The 18344-nt window shown below is 39.1% G+C and overlaps 1 protein-coding gene across 5 annotated transcripts in view; it reads right to left on the bottom strand.

Moving 5' to 3' along the window:
- Pot1 (protection of telomeres 1) overlaps window positions 1–18344 on the bottom strand; it is a 120401-nt gene that overhangs the window by 57277 nt on the left and 44780 nt on the right. For all 5 annotated transcript variants that reach the window (XR_004944506.1, XR_004944505.1, XR_004944507.1 and 2 more), the window contains 6 exons: window positions 14842–15011; window positions 10369–10454; window positions 9142–9204; window positions 5011–5167; window positions 2824–3029; window positions 2088–2223 (listed from right to left, as the gene is read on the bottom strand). Coding sequence is in view for 1 of the 5 variants with exons in the window: in XM_036181501.1 (XP_036037394.1) it covers window positions 2088–2223; window positions 2824–3029; window positions 5011–5167; window positions 9142–9204; window positions 10369–10454; window positions 14842–15011 (818 nt within the window). In the remaining 4 variants the exon portion in view is untranslated. The remainder of the gene's footprint in view (window positions 1–2087; window positions 2224–2823; window positions 3030–5010; window positions 5168–9141; window positions 9205–10368; window positions 10455–14841; window positions 15012–18344) is intronic.

Genomic DNA, 18344 nt, shown 5'->3' with positions numbered 1-18344 from the left:
AGATATGATAGGTGTGGTGGCCTGAATGAGAAAGGCCCAACAGCCTCATATATGTGAGTATTTGGATACCATTTGGTGGACTGTTTAGGAAGGATTAGGAGGTGTGGTCTTGTGGAAAGACGTGTGTCACTGGGGGTGGGCTTTGAAATCTCTTAAGTCCATAGCAGGTCCAATTTTGCTCCTTCTAACACCACCTTGCAGGTAAGATGTAAGCAAGCCCTCAGCTACTGCTTCAATGTCATGCCTACTGTCACGCTCCCATGCTCCCACTGTGGAGGTCATGGACTCACCCTCTAAACTATAAGCAAGCCCCAAGTTCAAGGGTTTCTTTTAAAGCTGCTTGATCATGGTGTCTCTTTACAGTAACAAAACAATAACTAAGACAATGGGCTTCAGAATAAGTTGAAAATCAGGAATTAATTTGGTCGTGAATTTCCTTGGCAAAATGAAAAGACACAGAAGAGAAGAACTCTTTGAATTTATGGCTCTATTAGCAATATCTGATGGCCACAGCCTTAAAAACACAATAAAAAATTATTCTGAATGAACAGAGAGAATAATTAAGATTTTAGGTAAATAAATATTCTTAATAAGTGCATATTCAGAGATGTATAGTTTATAATGCCTGAGAGTTACTGTCTGAAATATAAAATTGGACATTGTTTAGTATAATTTGTTCTTTATATATTAATGTATGTTAAGTAGTTAAGTATGAGTAATTCAATTTTATTAGGCATGATCAAATGTTTATAAAATATAGTAAGAAAATATGCTTAAAAGTAAATTCAACAGTCAATTTCATTTATAAATTTGGGAAGACAGGGGTGAATGTTTTCTGGTTTATCATTTAATCATCAAATATGAAAGTATTTTTTCATTAACAGCAATAATAAAAAGGTAATGGAATGAAAATTATTCACTAATATTAGACAATGATAAAGCAAGTTAATGGCTACTTGTTGCTTTACTGACTCAGACTGACAATGAACACTGTACTAGGAAGACAAGATGGAAAGCAGGAAGGAAAAAGCAAAGGACGATCATGTCAGAAATAAAGTCGGAATTATGAACGGATTCACAGGAGCACAGAATACAATGGGCTTGGATATTTCAATTAAGTGGTATATAAATATTGCAGAAGATTTAAAGATATGAAGACACTGGGTGCTTCAGAGCAAAAATGGCTACTAATTCATTTTACTTCATTGCTGAACGTTTTCATCCATTGTGTCTTAAACAAAACCAAGGGCAAAGCCCATTGGTCACTCTAAGGACCACAATCAGGTAGGTATGGTAAGAGCAGAAAGTAAATTTATAACAAAAGTCAAAGTTTAGTTTCATTAGTAATTACAAGTAGCAAATGCTACACACTGGGAGGAGGACAGGGAAGATGAGACAACAGGATCTATCATGGCTGCAGAACAAGGCTTCTCAAGGTGGAGCATTTTCAGGGTGACTGTTTCATCAGAAGTATAGGCATTTACTTCATCCTCAATTCAGGCCAGAATCTATAGACCTCCAACTCTACAAAGTACTGGCTCAGCAGTTGTGGAATTCACTAGATTTGCAACTCTAAACTGTCCCTTCAGTTAGCATCTAGATTCTGTGAAAGAAACAAGCTTAGCCTATGACCAAGGAAGAAAGTATTAAAATTCTTACACCCACTGTACATTACCATGCACACACAGTGTGAATACCTGCGTATTCTAGAATAGAATCATACAAGAATAATCTAGTATGGATACTCTTGAACTCACAATGGGGTTGCCTCAACACATCTAACCTAATGAATACAGTGCTCAGCACACTGTTGCTAACCCTAATTATCCTGCTGCCCACTGAAAGCTTCAATTTGCGATCTCTCCCTAGCACATGAGTATTGTGCCACAACCCACTCTCAGGAAAGATCAAAACTCAAAATCCAAAAAACAGTTTACAGAACCTGTGCTTCATCTGTACAATTCTACCACAACCGTAGCTCAGGAACTGTTTCTCACTATATTAAGTACCTACTGAAAATACAGTAGCCCTGGGAATAAACAATGAAGACATAGCTGTAAACCCCAGTTCTTGAGCTGAACGCTTACCCATAGTGATGCATTTTTCCTTGGAGGAGGAACGGTGCCGAAAGGTCTAGCAGCTCCAGGTCCTCAGGGCCGGACCTCACAGGAATAACACTGTGAAACTTGCTTGACAGTTTCGAGACTTCACAGAGCCTTCCTCCTTTAAAGAAATAAAGTCTTCAACAACATGAATATAATCAGAGAAAGGCATGGGATATACGTAACACATGAGATCTAGCAATTTCTACAAAGAATGACGAGTTATAAATTTAGAAGAAAACAAACTTGGCAGGATAAAACATTATTATATAAAAATTAGATTAAAAAAAAACCCAGGAAATAAAAATAGTACAGTTCCATTCTTTTAAAGTTGTCATTATCAGGGTTCTTTTCATTGATTTAGGTATTAGTAGAGGACTTTCATCCCACTTTTATGAAACAACAGTGACATCCAGAGGCCAAGACTGTATCAGCTGCACATGAGCAATCTGCCTTTCTATTCCATTATTATTCAGCTAGATCTGCTCAGTGCCAACAAGATTAGAGACAGGAATCCAACAAGATAGATAAATGCAAATGTTATTCAGCATTTGAAAATGCAATTCAGGTGAATGTGTTTGCTCATACATATTTGAATCTAGCTGATGTACAGGTTTGGGAAATTTAAATTAACAGTATTTCACTAGGTGCCCATACGATATTGTTAACAGTAATTAATGTGCAAAACAACATTCTAAAAACCTAACAACAAGCTTCTCACCTTCTACCAAAATTAGACATTCACTTGAAATAGGAAGAATGTCATCATTTTTCACAAAGTGAACAGCGACCTGCCGTCCTCCTTGGCCTTCAGTGGACCAGACTTTTGAGTCATACAATGACGTATCTTGCAGCTTGCTATTGGGAGCTTTAGTTGCAGCATCTTGCAAAATTTTATCCAAGCTGTCCTCATATGGAACTTCTTGCCTAATATCATTGATAATGAAGTAACAGAAAACAATATATGGAGTTTCCTCAAACTTCCAATTTAATGCATTTTTCAAGTAAAAAAAAATACCTTAGGGGGTGTTCAGTGGTTAAAAGCACTTGCTACTCTTGCATCTACCCAGGTCTATTTCCCAGCACCCACATGGAGTCGCACAACCACCCACAACTCCAGTCCTGAATTCTGTGGGCACCAGGCACACACATGATGCACATACACACGAGGTACAACACTCCTACACATAAAATAAGAACAAATTTAAAAAACTATGTTATATGAAGACTAAATCAGCTAAGCTTCCTTAAATTCAGAAGACAGCTCATAGATTTAATGCATTTTATTCAATAGGTATTTAACATTGTATGGCTACGTAAATCCTTATCTTAAACAGAGATGGACTGTATCTGTGTTGACAAACACATGCCATGGTGCGTGTGTTGAAATCAGAGGACAAGTTTCTACCATGTGGGCACTCAGGTCATCAGTCTGGGTAGCAGGCATCTTTACCCACTGACCTATTTCCTTGGACTATACTTGGTTTAGAGTCTGAGGTTACAGTTATTCCCAGTGACAGTCTGTTGTCCTCTATCATTAGCTCTGTCTTCATCCCAGTTAATCCCACCACCACAGGGTACCCTTTAATAATAAGTCATACAAGTCACATAAGTTCTCAGAGTAGACATGACATGGCTCGGAATCCAAAGGTCAGGTCCTTGTCCTGACTCTGTCCTCAGCTGTGTGTGAGGTCAGGCCATCTTGTGTTCTCTAAGATGCTTTAGTTCAAGATCATGTAGGTAGAAAACAGACTCCTTGAGTTTTATGAAATGAGATTAAAGGATCAAATTTCTTCACAAACATTATAGTGATCTCAGCTTTTGTGAACAATTATATAAAATTCTACAGAGATATTAGCAAATAATATGCAAATACAAATTATGTGGACATGTACATGTGTTTTATATGTGACAGTGCACTAGAGTTCCAGGCTCATGAATGCTATCCCAATGTACATGTTTATGCACTCCCTATACTTTCCAAAATGTCATTTTCTCTATTTCGAGGAAGATGGTACATTATAATGAAAACGCTAATAGCAGATAAAACTCATTATCTAAACATGTTTTGAGATGAATACTGTTAAGTTTCTAACCTGGGTCAAACGGCTGAAGTGTCCATTTAGTATCAAGGCTAGACCTAGCAGCCAGCTTCTCCTATCATCCCTCAGAGCCTCCCTGCCACTGTGACTCACCTTCTAGCCCTCTACCCTGAATTCTCCAGCCCAGGGCTGCCCTTCCCCCAGTGGTTTTCTCTATTTAATTCAGATAGTTGGGTCCCTTGCCCTTTGTGGACCTTAGGCCTGCTGGCTGCTGCACTGGTTCCCTCTCTCCCTTCTCCTTTCTCTCTCCCATGGCCCAGCTCAGTCTGGTCGTGCCCACTTTGGACTGTCACAGATGTCCCTCCCTGCCTCTGGCTATGCTTTCCCACATACCTAAAATAAACTTTCTCCTCCACCATACCTAGGAGCAGTCATGTCCTTTTCTTTCTGTTTTATTTTTTTTTTAATTCCAATACATATTAATAAGATTACGAAAAGTCCTATGTATTTATATATTCACATAACTGGCATTTGCAATGAAGACACTGCACTTACTACTTTACCATTATTAAGCATGTCAGAAACTTTTCAGTTGTGTGTATCAAACCTACTAAAAGCTGAATTTCAAGTCTGAATATAGCATCTATTTTTAGTTATTATTACCAAGAATGACTCAAAAGGATTTTGTTGTAGGAATTCAGTACTTTCCCTTAAAGTCATCAGCATTCTTTAAAACACTACCAATTAAATCATAATTTACCCATTTTACACACACACACACACACACACACACACACAGGCATACATATACATGAATCATAAAAATATGGCATGATAACTTTTTTTAAATTTTGGGAAATACTTACAACGAGTGACATTGAGGACAAAGAAGTTTAACAGCCTGTAAAAGTCTTCTGGGCATATACGATCTTAGTTTTGCACGGATTCGATACTGTTGAGGAGCCTTTTGCTTCAAAATGGCACACACTGGTGTTTTCTTTAAGTACTGGTGATCTGTAAGTACTGTAAACAATTTTACATTAAATCAGAGTAAATAATGAATGGGTGTCTTAGCTGTGTTTGGTATGAGTCTCCCTGAAGCAAAGATACACTATAACATCAATCTCAGCTACAGTTAGAATTTCTAGATATGCACCTAAGGTCCATGGACTCTGTGCTAGGTACAGAGCAGGTACCCAGCAAACTTACAAAACAAATGCTGAGTAACTGGGACCAGGTGTAACTTAACTATACACTATGTGATTTCACACCTTTATACTGTTAAACAGTATGCATTTTTATATGGAACTAATAGGCATTTCCAGGAAACTTCTAATTTATGGAAAACAGGAAGGTTTATTTCAACAAGAAAAAAAAAATTTTACCTGTATAAAATGTGAAAGAGTTCACTGCCAGCCTTGGAGACAACTGACTAGGCAACAGCTTACATTCTAACTAGATTTCACCAAACAGATATTAACCAAACATATTATTCGCCAAAAATGATCTGCCACCTAGGCTTTTATCCTGGGTATCTCAAATTTAAGACCTTATTGAACTCCCTTCATTTAAGAGCCAGAATGTGAGAATGGAAATGGTTATTAGGGGAACCCAATTATCACAGTCATGCACAGTGTGTGAAAGAAAAGGAATTCATTTTCTAAGTAGAAAAGGGAAATGGGAGAGAAGGAAGGGGGGGGGTAGAAGAAAGGAAGCAATTAGAGTTACAAAAGAAAAGAACAGTAGGAGGAAATGCCTGGGAAACAGAAAAATGGGAGGTTTGGGATAGCTGGAATGAGTTCACATTAAACAGCTCTTCCTTGGCTCCTTAGACATTCTAGGATATATTTAGAAAAGGGAACTGATGCACAAGCCCTAGAAACCCCAAACCATCAGGAGGATTACCTTTGTACATAGATTTAATGCAACCAAACTCTCAAGGAACACATTTTCCTTCACGGAGTAAGTAGCTAAGCTTCGTAATGAAACACGTGTGCTGTGTGTAGTCCTGATTATATTAAAGTACAACACTTGTCTCACTTCACATTGTGAGGGGACGTTTGAAAATATTTCAACTCTGTTACTCTCAAACCTAAAGAAAAATTGTGAGAATAACATAAAGACATCCTAGATATGCTTTAAAAAGATGTATCAATTGCAAAATACTGTTCTTTGGATCTACCTTTCTCTCCTCCTCCTCCTCCTCCTCCTCCTCCTCCTCCTCGTCCTCTTCTCTCTCTCTCTCTCTCTCTCTCTCTCTCTCTCTCTCTCTCTCTCTCTCCCCCCCCCTTTTAATTTTTTTTTTTACTGAATTATTGGCAACAGCTTCCAGAAATTATGTCCTGTTTTCTCCTAACAATTATTTCATGAGAACAATTTGTCTCATTGACATAACTAGTGTCTGTTTCAAAGACAATTAACATGGTTTTAACACTATTATGGGATTATCAGATAGATACTCAAATCTCTTTAACTGTCTTTACCTTTCTGCTCAAACCCTAACAATGCAGAATATTTGTCTTTCAAGCATTCACATTCCAACTTCAAATGATCTCCAGTCTATCTGTGTTTGCTTCATGACACTGACTTGAGAAACTCTGCTGAGCAAGCATCATTTTAGGTATGGGTGGTATTTCCTCACACTCAGATTCAGATCGTGCACTTCTGGCACAGAGACTGCATATGTGACACTGGTTCTCAACGCATCCTATGAAGTGGTCTGAGAGACAACCTGGCCCTCCAGAAGAGGGAAATTGTGCAGCTGAGTAAAGAATGCTCAGCATCTCTCTACTCTGAACCAATTTCCTACTATTGTAATTAGTAAGGAGGTAACTTAGAATCCAACAGTTTAACACAGACTGGTTCACAATTAAACCAATAATTAGCATCATGTTTGCAAAATGGTAATTTTTAAAAACTTTTTTTTCATTTATTAGGTGTCATTCTACCTTTTAAGAGTTTTCTAATCAATCATTTTTATTAGCAACCCAAGTTCATACACTCCAGTTTTACTCAATGAATTCTAACCCATCAACCTTTATTTTGATGATCACACTGTCCCAGATTTGATATTTTCAATTCATTGAGAATGTCTTTATTTTCTAGCAATTCAAGATGTTCTTAATTTATCCCTAATTTCCCTGTCTTAATTTTGGAATGTGCCTTTTTTTTTCTTTCTAAAACTACCAGGAATATTTTTATAGGTCAACAATGTCTGTGCATTACATATGCTTATTGCTTCCAGCGGTCATTGCCTCTGTATGGCAGTATCTGTAATGGTATCCATACAGGCATCTAAAGTCTGAGTACCGGGCATCTTCAGTTCCACTAATACATAAGTCTTTAGTCTCCCATCCCATACTTACACTCCTTCTTCCAAGAAGAGAAACTCCTATTTTACAGCATTATACATTTAATGAACTACTTAACGAATTATTTAATGTACTTCTGTTGTAGAATATTATTTTAAGGTGTGCCACTTCTGTTTGTTGCATTTGTTTAACTCTGTGAAGCTGTGATACTGTTCCTGTCTAAAACACCTGATGGTCTAATGAAGAACTGAATGACCAATAGCAAGGCAGGAGAGAGAAATAGGCAGGGCTGGCAGGCAGAGAATATATAGAAGGAGAAATCTGGGAGAGGAAGAAGAAGAGCGATGGAGGAGTGAAGGAAGAAGTAGCCAGAGAAGAAGGAAGACTCCAGGGTCCAGCCACCCAGCTACACAGCAAGCCATGGAGTAAGAGTAAGATTTACAGAAGCAAGAGAAGGGGAAAGCCCAGAGGCAGGAGGTAGACGGGATAATGTAAGAAAAGCTGGCAAGAAACAAGTAAGCGAAGTCCACAGGTGTTTATAATTAAGACCAAGCCTCTGTGTGTGATTTATTTGGGAGCTGAGTGGCAGGCCCCCCAAAGAGAAATGACCAAAAAATAAAAACAACTTACTTCTGCTCACAGGTTTGTTTTTTTGTTTTGTTTTGTTTTTTTCAAGTTAGTTAAAGTAACAGGAGTGTATGTGCTAAATGTACACTATCACCGTTGATATTAAAATTTGGGGCTGGGCAGTGGTGGTGTATGCCTTAATCCCAGCACTCGGGAGGCAGAGCCAGGTGGATCTCTGTGAGTTTGAGGCCAGCCTGGTCTACAGAGTGAGTTCCAGGAAAGGCGCAAAGCTACACAGAGACCCTGTCTCAAAAAAAAAAAAAAAAAAAAAGGGGGGGGGGAGGGGAGCATAGTGTAGTTTCCTAAGTGTGTAAAGTTAAATACATCGTACAATTTTATTGAATTAATGTCAGAGTATAATTTATATCATTAAACTAAACACAATGTAATAAAATTTATAAATTGTATTGATATGTAACTTAAAATGCATATTCCATATAGGGCTATTGCATGGGTTCAATTTTATAGTACTATAGGATGAAGCTAGGGAATCAATGTTGAACACAAACACTGAATGCCTCATGAGGTATGGTGATATTTTATTTGTGCTGAAATGGGATTTTATTTGTATGTTAATAAATAAAGTTGCCTAGGGATCAGAGCTAAAAGCAAGCCATTTAGCAGAAGTCTGGCAGTGGTAGCACACACCCTTAATCAGATCACATGGCAGGCAGAGTCTCTGTGTGGTCAAGGACACAGCAAAGCGGTGACCCTAACCTTTAATCCCAGTATGAATCATAGAGACCTGGAGGTCTGTATAGACAGGCAGTGACGAGGAAATCATGTGGTTGGGTTTAGAGCCAATCAGAAGGCAGAACAGAAAGGCAATAAAAAGACAGAACACAGGGAGAAGGTCTCTGTCTGAGGGGAAGGATGGCAGAGACTGGTAAGCTAATGGCTTCGCCAGTGCTCTCTGATCTTTTGGGCTTTTAACTCTGTATTTGGCTTTGTGTTTCTTTTTTAATAAGTCCATTTAAAACTCCATTACAATGAAGATATACTGTCAATGACAGTGCAAAGGCATCTGCATGCTGGAAACTGTACTGAGAGTGGTCTTACTTGTAGCAGAGACTTGTTGACATCGCTCTACCTCAAACAGTGATACTGAGCCTGATCCGGAGTCTACAAGAAGATAAGAGGAGATCACACAATTACATAGCTCATTACCATGTTCATTAGAAACTTAATGTAAAATTTAAAATCTAGAACACTGTCCAGAAAACCGAGGAAAGCCTACAAAAAAGTTGAAATGTCTATTTTCCTCAAATTTATTTGCAGATTCAGATACTCTTAACAAAAACAACAGGCTTAATCACAAAAACTAAAAGGTAATTTTTCTCATTTCTTTGAGGAGAAATACAGAGAATTTAGAATACTGAATAAGATCTTCACTGGGAGGAACTTTAGTGGCTTTATACTACTTGACTTCAAGGCCTAGCAATCAAGAAACTTCGTTATTTATAGAAAGACTAACAAACCAAGAAAACAAGGGAAGCTTGGAAATTAACCCACATTTTGATTTGATTGTTGACAAAGGAAGGAAAGTCATTCACAGAGACTACAGTATTTTTTTCTTTTCAAGAAATGGCTTTGCAGCCACTAGAAATTATTAATAAGAAAGTACATAATTTGAAATACACAAATAAGTGATACAAAGGAAGCCTCCAGTAATAACATAGTTACTGGATGTTCTGGAAGATACCAAAGTCTCCACATGAAGAGAAAACAGTGCTTCTACTGCAAGTCTCCTTATCGGCACTTCTCTCAGCATAAGAAACGAGCTACTGACACACGTTCCAGCACAGAGGACTCTCAGAACACAGTATGTACAAAAGCAATTCCATTCAGTTCAACAATAAGAATATCTTTGATTTGGATGACGCATGTTTATACACCAGACACCCAATACACATAGAAACAAAACAACTTGGGCTAGTTAACATAAAGAAGCATCAATACCTTTTGTTCCTTCTAGCAACTGACAAGCAAATGGTTGCTTAGGAAATTCATATAGATTTTTTCAATGAATACAAAACAGTACATATACATCATAAATCAAATAAACACTGTCACTCTAATTTGAAAATGTGATTATAAATTTAAGTGTGAACCAAGCTTGTTGTACACAGGACAGTTAAATGTTAAGGTTATTAATACACATACACATACATACCATTTAGGTATACAAATGGAAAAAAAAGACAAAGAGAAGAGAACATTGAAAAAGACAACTGTGCTTCTAAAACTGTAAGAAAGAAAAATGTCAATGTTATAAATTATCCTTACTTGAAAGTGAAAAGCTGTCTTCATTCTCTGATTGACAGATACCATTTAAGGGCTGATTGATTGCCAATTCTGCACATTTAAAATCTCTAAAATTAAAGAACAGAAAACCAAACTGTGTAACAAAGTCAACAGAGTAAGTTTTATCTTTACTCACAAAATCTAGGAGTTCATTGAATTATAAAATTTGGTATGATTCCAGTCAATGATCTGGAGCTTTCATCAGATTATCTGAGGGCTCCAAAGCCCTCACATAGCCGAGGAGGTCAGAAAGATGTGAATAGAACAGTCAGTCAATGAAATACTACTAAAACAAACAAAAAACCTGGGGATGTAAGGGTTAATGTTATCAGTCACAATGTCACTCAAGATTAGAACAATAAGCTCAGTCTCCTGAGACTAAGACTCTAGATGTGGACACAGGGTCTCCCTAGCTCTACCTGACAGTCCCTTTTAGCCTCCCATTGAAGCCAACCCACATTCACTGCTGTGTGACTCGATTTTGTGACCCGAAGAACCTCGTTCTTACAGGGACCCACTGCTGCCATATTAACCTGGGACTCAGGCAGGGGCCTCCATTCTTCCTCCTGTGTTCCATTCTAGTCTCTCCACACTTACCCTCAGTCCTGCTGCAGCCTGCTTGTCTGATTCCCTCTTCCCAGGTCACAGCCACTCCCTTGAAACTCAATATCCTGATGCAGATCCAGGGTCTCTCTAATTCTTCTCAGTCACTTCTCTCAGCCTTTCCTTCTATGCATCTCCATTCCTTTGTGACCAACCAGCAGAACAGCCCTCTATCACAGATCCAGACCCTCCACTTCGCTGTGACCCACAACAGCTCTTTACTAGCAAAACCACAGCCATTCCAGGGAAGACCTGCCCAACTGGGCCCCAGGTTCTGGCCATAGGGCAGGACACCCCCATCCCCACTGGGAAGGTTTGCCCTCTCCAAGACCCTCCAGTGGACCCTACAACCTCCACGCCCTGCCCCCACACCCATCTGCCAGAGACCCCAGCCACTTCCTGAAACTTAGAAACCAACCCCCAGCTTCCATCCTGCCCCGCAACTCCCATCTGGACCAGAGGTGAGTGCCTGGGGTTATAGTCAGAGAGGCCCTCCCTCTAGGTCCCAGCCCTGGGCACCAGCCATCTCTGGAAGACCTGCCTAACTTGGCCCCAGTTTCCAGCCATTCAGCTGGCTCTGCAGGAGGGCTCCCCTTTTCCAAGACTGCAGGCAGACCCTGCAATCTCTACACCCTGCCGCCACACCCATCTGCCCAAGACCCCAGCAACTTTCTGAGACTCAGAGATCAGCCCCCAGCCCTCATCCGCTCCAGAACTCCCACCTGGACCAGAAAGAACCCAGCCACTTCCGGAGACTTAGAAACCAGGCCCCAACTTCCATCCTGCCCCAGAACTCCCATCTGGACCAGAGAGCCCCCAGCTACCAGATGCCCTCGAACTCCCATCTGGACAAGAGGAGCTCCCATCTGGACAAGATAAGGAGACCCCAGGGACTTCCTGAGACTCAGAGACCAGCCCCCAGCTCCCATCCAGCCAGCACTCTCATCTGGACCAGAGCTCCCATCTGGCCCAGAGCTTCCATCTGGACCAGAAAGAGGCTCCCTAAATCTGTCAGCTCTGTCTGGACCAAGTGCACTGATAAGACCAAGAACGAATTCACAAGGAGATGGGCAGACATCAAAGCAGAAGTACATACAACAAAATAAAGAGCAATGCAGCATCACCAGAACCTAGCCCTTCTCCAACAGGTAGACATGTACATCACAGAATGGAAGGAACAGAAGAAAACAACCTTATAAGTAACATCATGAAGAGGCTAGAGCCTTATACAGAAGAAATAAAAAATGAAGTGGAGGAACAGACAAACAAAACATGGGATGAACACTATAAAAAGTTAGAGGAAAGTACAAATAAAACAGAAGAAAACAATAAGTCCCTGAAGAAAATCATGAAAAAGCAACGAAACAGACAAGGGAAACAGTCCAAGACCTGAAGAGGGAAATAGAAAAAATGAAGAAGACACTAGCAGAAGGAATGTTGGAAATAGAAAATCTGAGTAAACAAACAGGAACTTCAGATGCAAGTATAACCAACAGAATGCAAGAGATGGCAGAGAGGATCTCTGGTGTTGAAGATATGTTAGAAGAAATAGATTCATCAGTCAAAGAAAACACTAAAACCAACAAAGTCATGACCCAAAATGTCCAAGAAATTTGGGACACCATGAAAAGACCAAACCTACAAATAATAGGGATAGAAGAAGGAGAAGAATACCAACTCAAAGGCACAGAAAATATATTTAACAAGATCATAGAAGAAAACTTTCCCAATTTAAAGAACGAAATGCCTATGAAGATACAAGAAGCCTATAGAACACCAAACAGACTAGACCCCCAAAAGAGTACCCTCGCCACATAATAATTAAACAACTAAACGTACAGAATAAAGAAAGATTATTAAGGGCAGCAAAGGAAAAAGGCCAAGTGACTTATAAAGGCAAACCCATCAGAATAACACCTGATTTCTCAATGGGGACTTTGAAAGCCAGAAGGACCTGGACAGATATAATGCAGACACTAAGAGACCATGGATGCCAGCCTACACTAATATACTAATATACACTAATATACAGCAAAACTTTCAATCATCATAGATGGAGTGAACAAGACCTTCCAAGACAAAACCAGATTTAAACAATACTTATCCACAAACCCAGCCCTACAGAAAGCACTAGAAGGAAAATGCCAACCTAAGGAAGTCAGATACACCCATGAAAACACAGGCAATAGATAACACCAGAGCAGTAAACCCCAAAGAAGAGAAGTACACACACACTACCACCAAAAAATAAAAATAATAACAGGAACGAACAATCATTGGTCATTAATATCCCTTAATATCAATGGACTTAATTCACCTATAAAAAGACACAGACTAACAGATTGGATATGAAAACAGGACCCATCTTTCTGCTGCATACAAGAAACACACCTCAAATTCAAAGATAGACGCCTCCTAAGAATAAAAGTTTGGGAAAAGACTTTCCAATCAAATGGTCTTAAGAAGCAAGCTGGTGTAGCCATCCTAATATCCATCAAAATAGACTTCAAATTAAAATCAATCAAAAGAGATGATGAAGGGCATTACATACTCATCGAAGGAAAGATCCACCAAGATGAAGTTTCAATTCTGAACATTTATGCTCCAAATACCCACATATGTAAAAGCATCATCTTCTTACAGTGGATGGTAGTTAACAAAGTGATTCACAGACAAAGTGCAGAGTCTTTAAGATACTCATCACTAAATGGGATATCTTTCTCAAACTGTTTCTCTCAAGTCTCAGGGATCAATGCAAGAGGAGTCATATAGTGTGCAAAAGCCAGAGGAGGTGATGATTCCAAAGAAATGGAATCTTCCAGACACAAAAGGACTGACACACACATGGGCTCACAGACACAGAAACAATATATACAAGACCTACACAGGTTCAACCAGACAAAATCCCAGCACTGAGAAGTTCCACCACTAACCAAAAAGTTATTTGCAACTAATAACCCCCGAGAAAGGGAAAATCTGTTTTTCCAAGAGTGACACTGGGTATATCACCCACCCTAGGACAGGCCCCATACTCATAACAGACCAATACAAAATGGCCTCTATGTTTTGTTTCTGTTTGTTTTGTTTGTCTTACTGATTTTCTTTTTTAGTTTATTTGTTTTGAAATGTTTCCCTTTATTCTTGAGAAAGAGCGAGGACATGAAGGTAAGTGGGTAGGGATGTGGGGGAGGATCTGGGAGTAAGGAAAGGGAAAAGAATATGATCAAAATATATGTAAACAAAAATTTTAATTAAAATATTAGAAAAGTGAAATACTGTTCTGACATACTGTGTATTAAAATATAGAACTAGGGAAATATAAAGTTAATGTCAAAGGCAATTAAAGTAAATTAAACTGTGGATGATAGTAATTTTATTTCAGTTTATATAGGATGGTGTATATATGTATTTCTTCCTCTAGGATATGTTGAAAATGTTTCTTTTCTAATGTTTCCAACTCAAAACACCAAAGGAAGAAGCAAGCAGAATTGATAACATGTTATTTTCTAAAAATCTTTAAAATATCCTTTAAAATGTTTTAGAAATGTGACATACTGCCACACACAATCTGTGATGTATTTAATCAGAAGCTCTTTAGAAGGACCATGTAAACTCACTTGTTTCAATTGGCTTACATAGTCTAAAAAACAATGTAGAGAGAGACAGGAATGCATTCCAGTGGTACAGTCTGCACAGCTGCTGCAAGAGTCTGGGTGTGACTTCCAGCAAGGCAAAGAGGAGAAACAGGAAAAAGACGAAGGCCTCGTACAGCCCCAGGAACAATGTTACCTTGCAAAATAATCTAATGAATACTTCATTTATGTTTTCTGAGGAGGGATATAAAATACTCACTTTTTCAGCTGATCCACACAAGAGCTAGTTTCTGGCAAAACCCTTATTCCCCGACCATAACTGGTCCCTCCATGGAGATGAAACTCCAACCTTAAAGGTAAACTGTTGGTCTCTGAATTAACAGACTGAAGCTTGGTATGGAGGCTATAGATTCTAAGAAAGCATCCGACCTAAAAGAATAGTAAGAATATTATTCAGAAACAAGGGATTAAAACATTTTCTGATATTTAAAAATTTCACAGTCAATATGAGGCAGTAACCAAGGACACAACCAAGGATACTGTCCAACCACAGAAGATATTGGAAGCAGCACAGCACTGTGCCTGATATCAGCTGCATGGATTCCATATCACATTTGACACACATGTACAGAAGCATGCCTATGCACATACCCCTGGGTACATTATGCAACATAAGCAGGCCATTTCAGAGGTCCATCAATAAAATAAGTGAAGGAATCCAAGACTAAATGAAACTGTAATTGATAATATTCTGAAAAGAACTTGTTTGAACTAGTCTAAAATATTAAAAATGAGACCTAAAATCCCCTCACTATGAGACATTAGAAAAAATTAATCATCTAGTTTAAGCAAAATAACATAATGGCCAGATGTATTTTACAGGCTAATTTTCTTGCTAGCCACAGAAATGCTCCTGCCTTTGCCCTCTGATTGCTGGTATTATACATATGTGCTACCATCGGTTTTCCCTTATCCCACAAATTCCATGGAAAAAAGTTCTAATATAGCATTTGTACTTTTATCACAATCTGGTGAAATACATTCTGTGAATTCAAATATAGAATTGAACCAGAATTTTGAACACACTATTCTATAGTCAATCTCAGCAATTTTTTAAATTTAGCCTAAAACATCTTTAATTAGAGAATTTAAGTCTTTTTTTTTTTTTGGATGAAGATTACAAATGAGAAAGCATAGTAGAGTATTCAAAGACACTAACATTCAGTGCCAAGTGCTGTTGTATGAGCCTCTAGTACCAGCTATGAGGGAAGACAGTTTGTGCCCACACATTCAAACCCTGCCCAAGCAACTCCATTTTAATAAAATAAAAACACTGACATCTACCCAAAGGAACATGCTACATAATATGAACTGCATGTATTTATATGTAGACTTATAAGCAAAATGGGATGAAACAAAATAAGCAAGGCTGTTTAATTTAACTGAATATAAAGGACACCCCTGAGTGTTGGATGAGTCAGAAGCTACCTTTCTCCTTTTCCCTAAAAATTCAGTATAATTGTGGTAACATAATATATTAGAAAAGCACCAAAGGGAGGGAGCGGGATAGGTAGAGATGAGGGTGGTGTGGGAGAGAGAAGGTAGGGAGGGTGTAGAGATGGGGGTAGGAGTAGCATGAATCTTAAAAGCTTTTAATAAAAACAAACCTGGAGCCAGGTATTGGGGTGAATGCTGAGAGATCAGAGAAACAGAACAAGCCACAGCTAACCTCACCTTGCCAACTTCTCAGCTGATCCTGTTTCTTCAAACTGGAAGCCTCTGAATCCTCATCCAAAATGAAACTCAGCTGAACTACTTACTACTAAAAGCCTAAAAGCTTAACCAGGCTCTAGTTCCTAGTTCTCACTCCTCATATACCTTTCTGCTTCCTGCCATCACTTCCTAGGATTAAAGGCATGTGTCACCACCATGCCTGGCTGTTTCCAGTGTGGCTTTGAACTCACAGAGATTCAGATGGAACTCTGCCTTTGGAATGCTAGGATTAAAGGTGTGAGTGCTACCATTTTCTGGCCTCTATATCTAGTGGCTGTTCTGTTCTCTGACCCCAGATAAGTTTATTAGGGTGCACAATATATTGGGGAACACAACATCACCACAGGTTGGGATGGAGGCAGGAAGGAAGAGAAGGGGTAGGGAGATTGTAGAGATGGGCAGAGGGAGGGAGGAAGACAGGGGGTAGTGAGAGTGTAGAGATAGGGGTGGGAGGGAAGGAGGGAGAAAGAGAGGGAAGTGAAGGTGTAGGCAGGGAAAGAGGCAGGGAGGGAGACAGGGGTGGTGGGGTGGGGGGATGGTGTAGAGATGGCGGGGAGAGAGGGAGAGAGGGTAGGAGGGTGTAGAGATGGGGGTAGGGAGGGAAGCAGAGAGGGAGACAGGGTAGGAATGGTGAAGAGATGGAGGCAGTGAAGGAGAGAGGGAAAGAGGGAGAGACAGAGAGACAAGCAAACTAAGCTTCCACTCTGGAAGCTCCTTGTTAATCTTTAGCTCTGAGGAGCAGGAAGAGTGGGGAGGAAGTCAGGGAGAACAGCCACATTCCCAGCACTACTACTTCACTTCCAAGGGTAATTCTTCCTGGTCCTTGCAGGTTTTCTGAGGAGGACAGGCAGATGGAGGTACCCAGCCTATTCTCTTCCAGCTGCCTTTACCTGCTTTTACATCAGAGGTGGGGAAGGGAATACAGAGGTCCAGGGAAGACATGTGAAAACACAAGGGAAATAGACCCTTTCCAAAGTGAGATGCTAGAAGTAATAAGTACTAAAATGTTTGCTGTTGTACGCTTGTTGTAATGTTTATTACTTTCTGATTATACACAGTATAGCAGATGTCTGTAAGTGTCAAAGGCTTGGAAAGAAAGCAGAAAGAGAAAAAAGACCTCCATCAGTAGACAAAAGCTTAGCTATCTGAAGCTGAATTTCTTTTACATTTTAATTTCAGCTAGAAACTTCAGTGTCTGTCATTTATGACATCTGAAAACTTATTCCGAAAATAATGTATGGAAGAAAAAGGTCAAGACTGTTCTGAAAAGCAGGATGTGGGGCAAGACAAAAGTATAATATATACCCTAAGGAGTAGTGAGCACAGCTATGTGCCAGAGAAAGAGAACGTGAAATGCAAGAGACTGAGAACAGTCGGGACTTGAGGAAGTCCCATGCATAGCTTCATTGCAGAGGAATCTGAAATAAATGTGGTCAATCTTCAGGAGAAAGTGTAAATGATGAATGCATGGTACTTACTGTGTGTTTCCTTCACTATACTGCACTAGTAAATAAAATGTACAGGCCAGCAGAAAGCTTATTTCTCCCTCTGAGCAGATCACAGAGTAAAGATGACAAATTGTTATTATCAAAAAATGCCTTCTGGAGGCAGCATTGTATTTTGTAAAGCTTGAGTAAATATGAAATGTGCCTGATGCTCTAATATTATATATATAATTGTTTAGTCTTGTTAGTAATGCAATAAGATTCCAAAGCTATAAGACATTATAATTAAAAAAGGTGTATTTTAATCTGTTATGAATGTCTAATCAATAGATAACCATTAAAAATATATGGCTAGAAAGAAGTCACTATGCCTCCAGAAAAAAGTATTCTCCAGTTAACAACAACAACAACAAAACATCTGCAGTGTTTTTATTCTCCCCTACATCTAACTACAGCTACTGGGTCACTAAATGCCAAAGTGTGATATGACTATGTAGCTTTGTACTCTTTTAGAATTACAGCAGGATAAAGTATATTATTTATG

Source organism: Onychomys torridus, chromosome 3 (genome assembly GCF_903995425.1).
Source record: "Onychomys torridus chromosome 3, mOncTor1.1, whole genome shotgun sequence".
NCBI lineage: Eukaryota > Metazoa > Chordata > Mammalia > Rodentia > Cricetidae > Onychomys > Onychomys torridus.
Note: the sequence above shows the minus strand (reverse complement) of the source record. Positions and strands in the feature narration are given on the sequence as shown.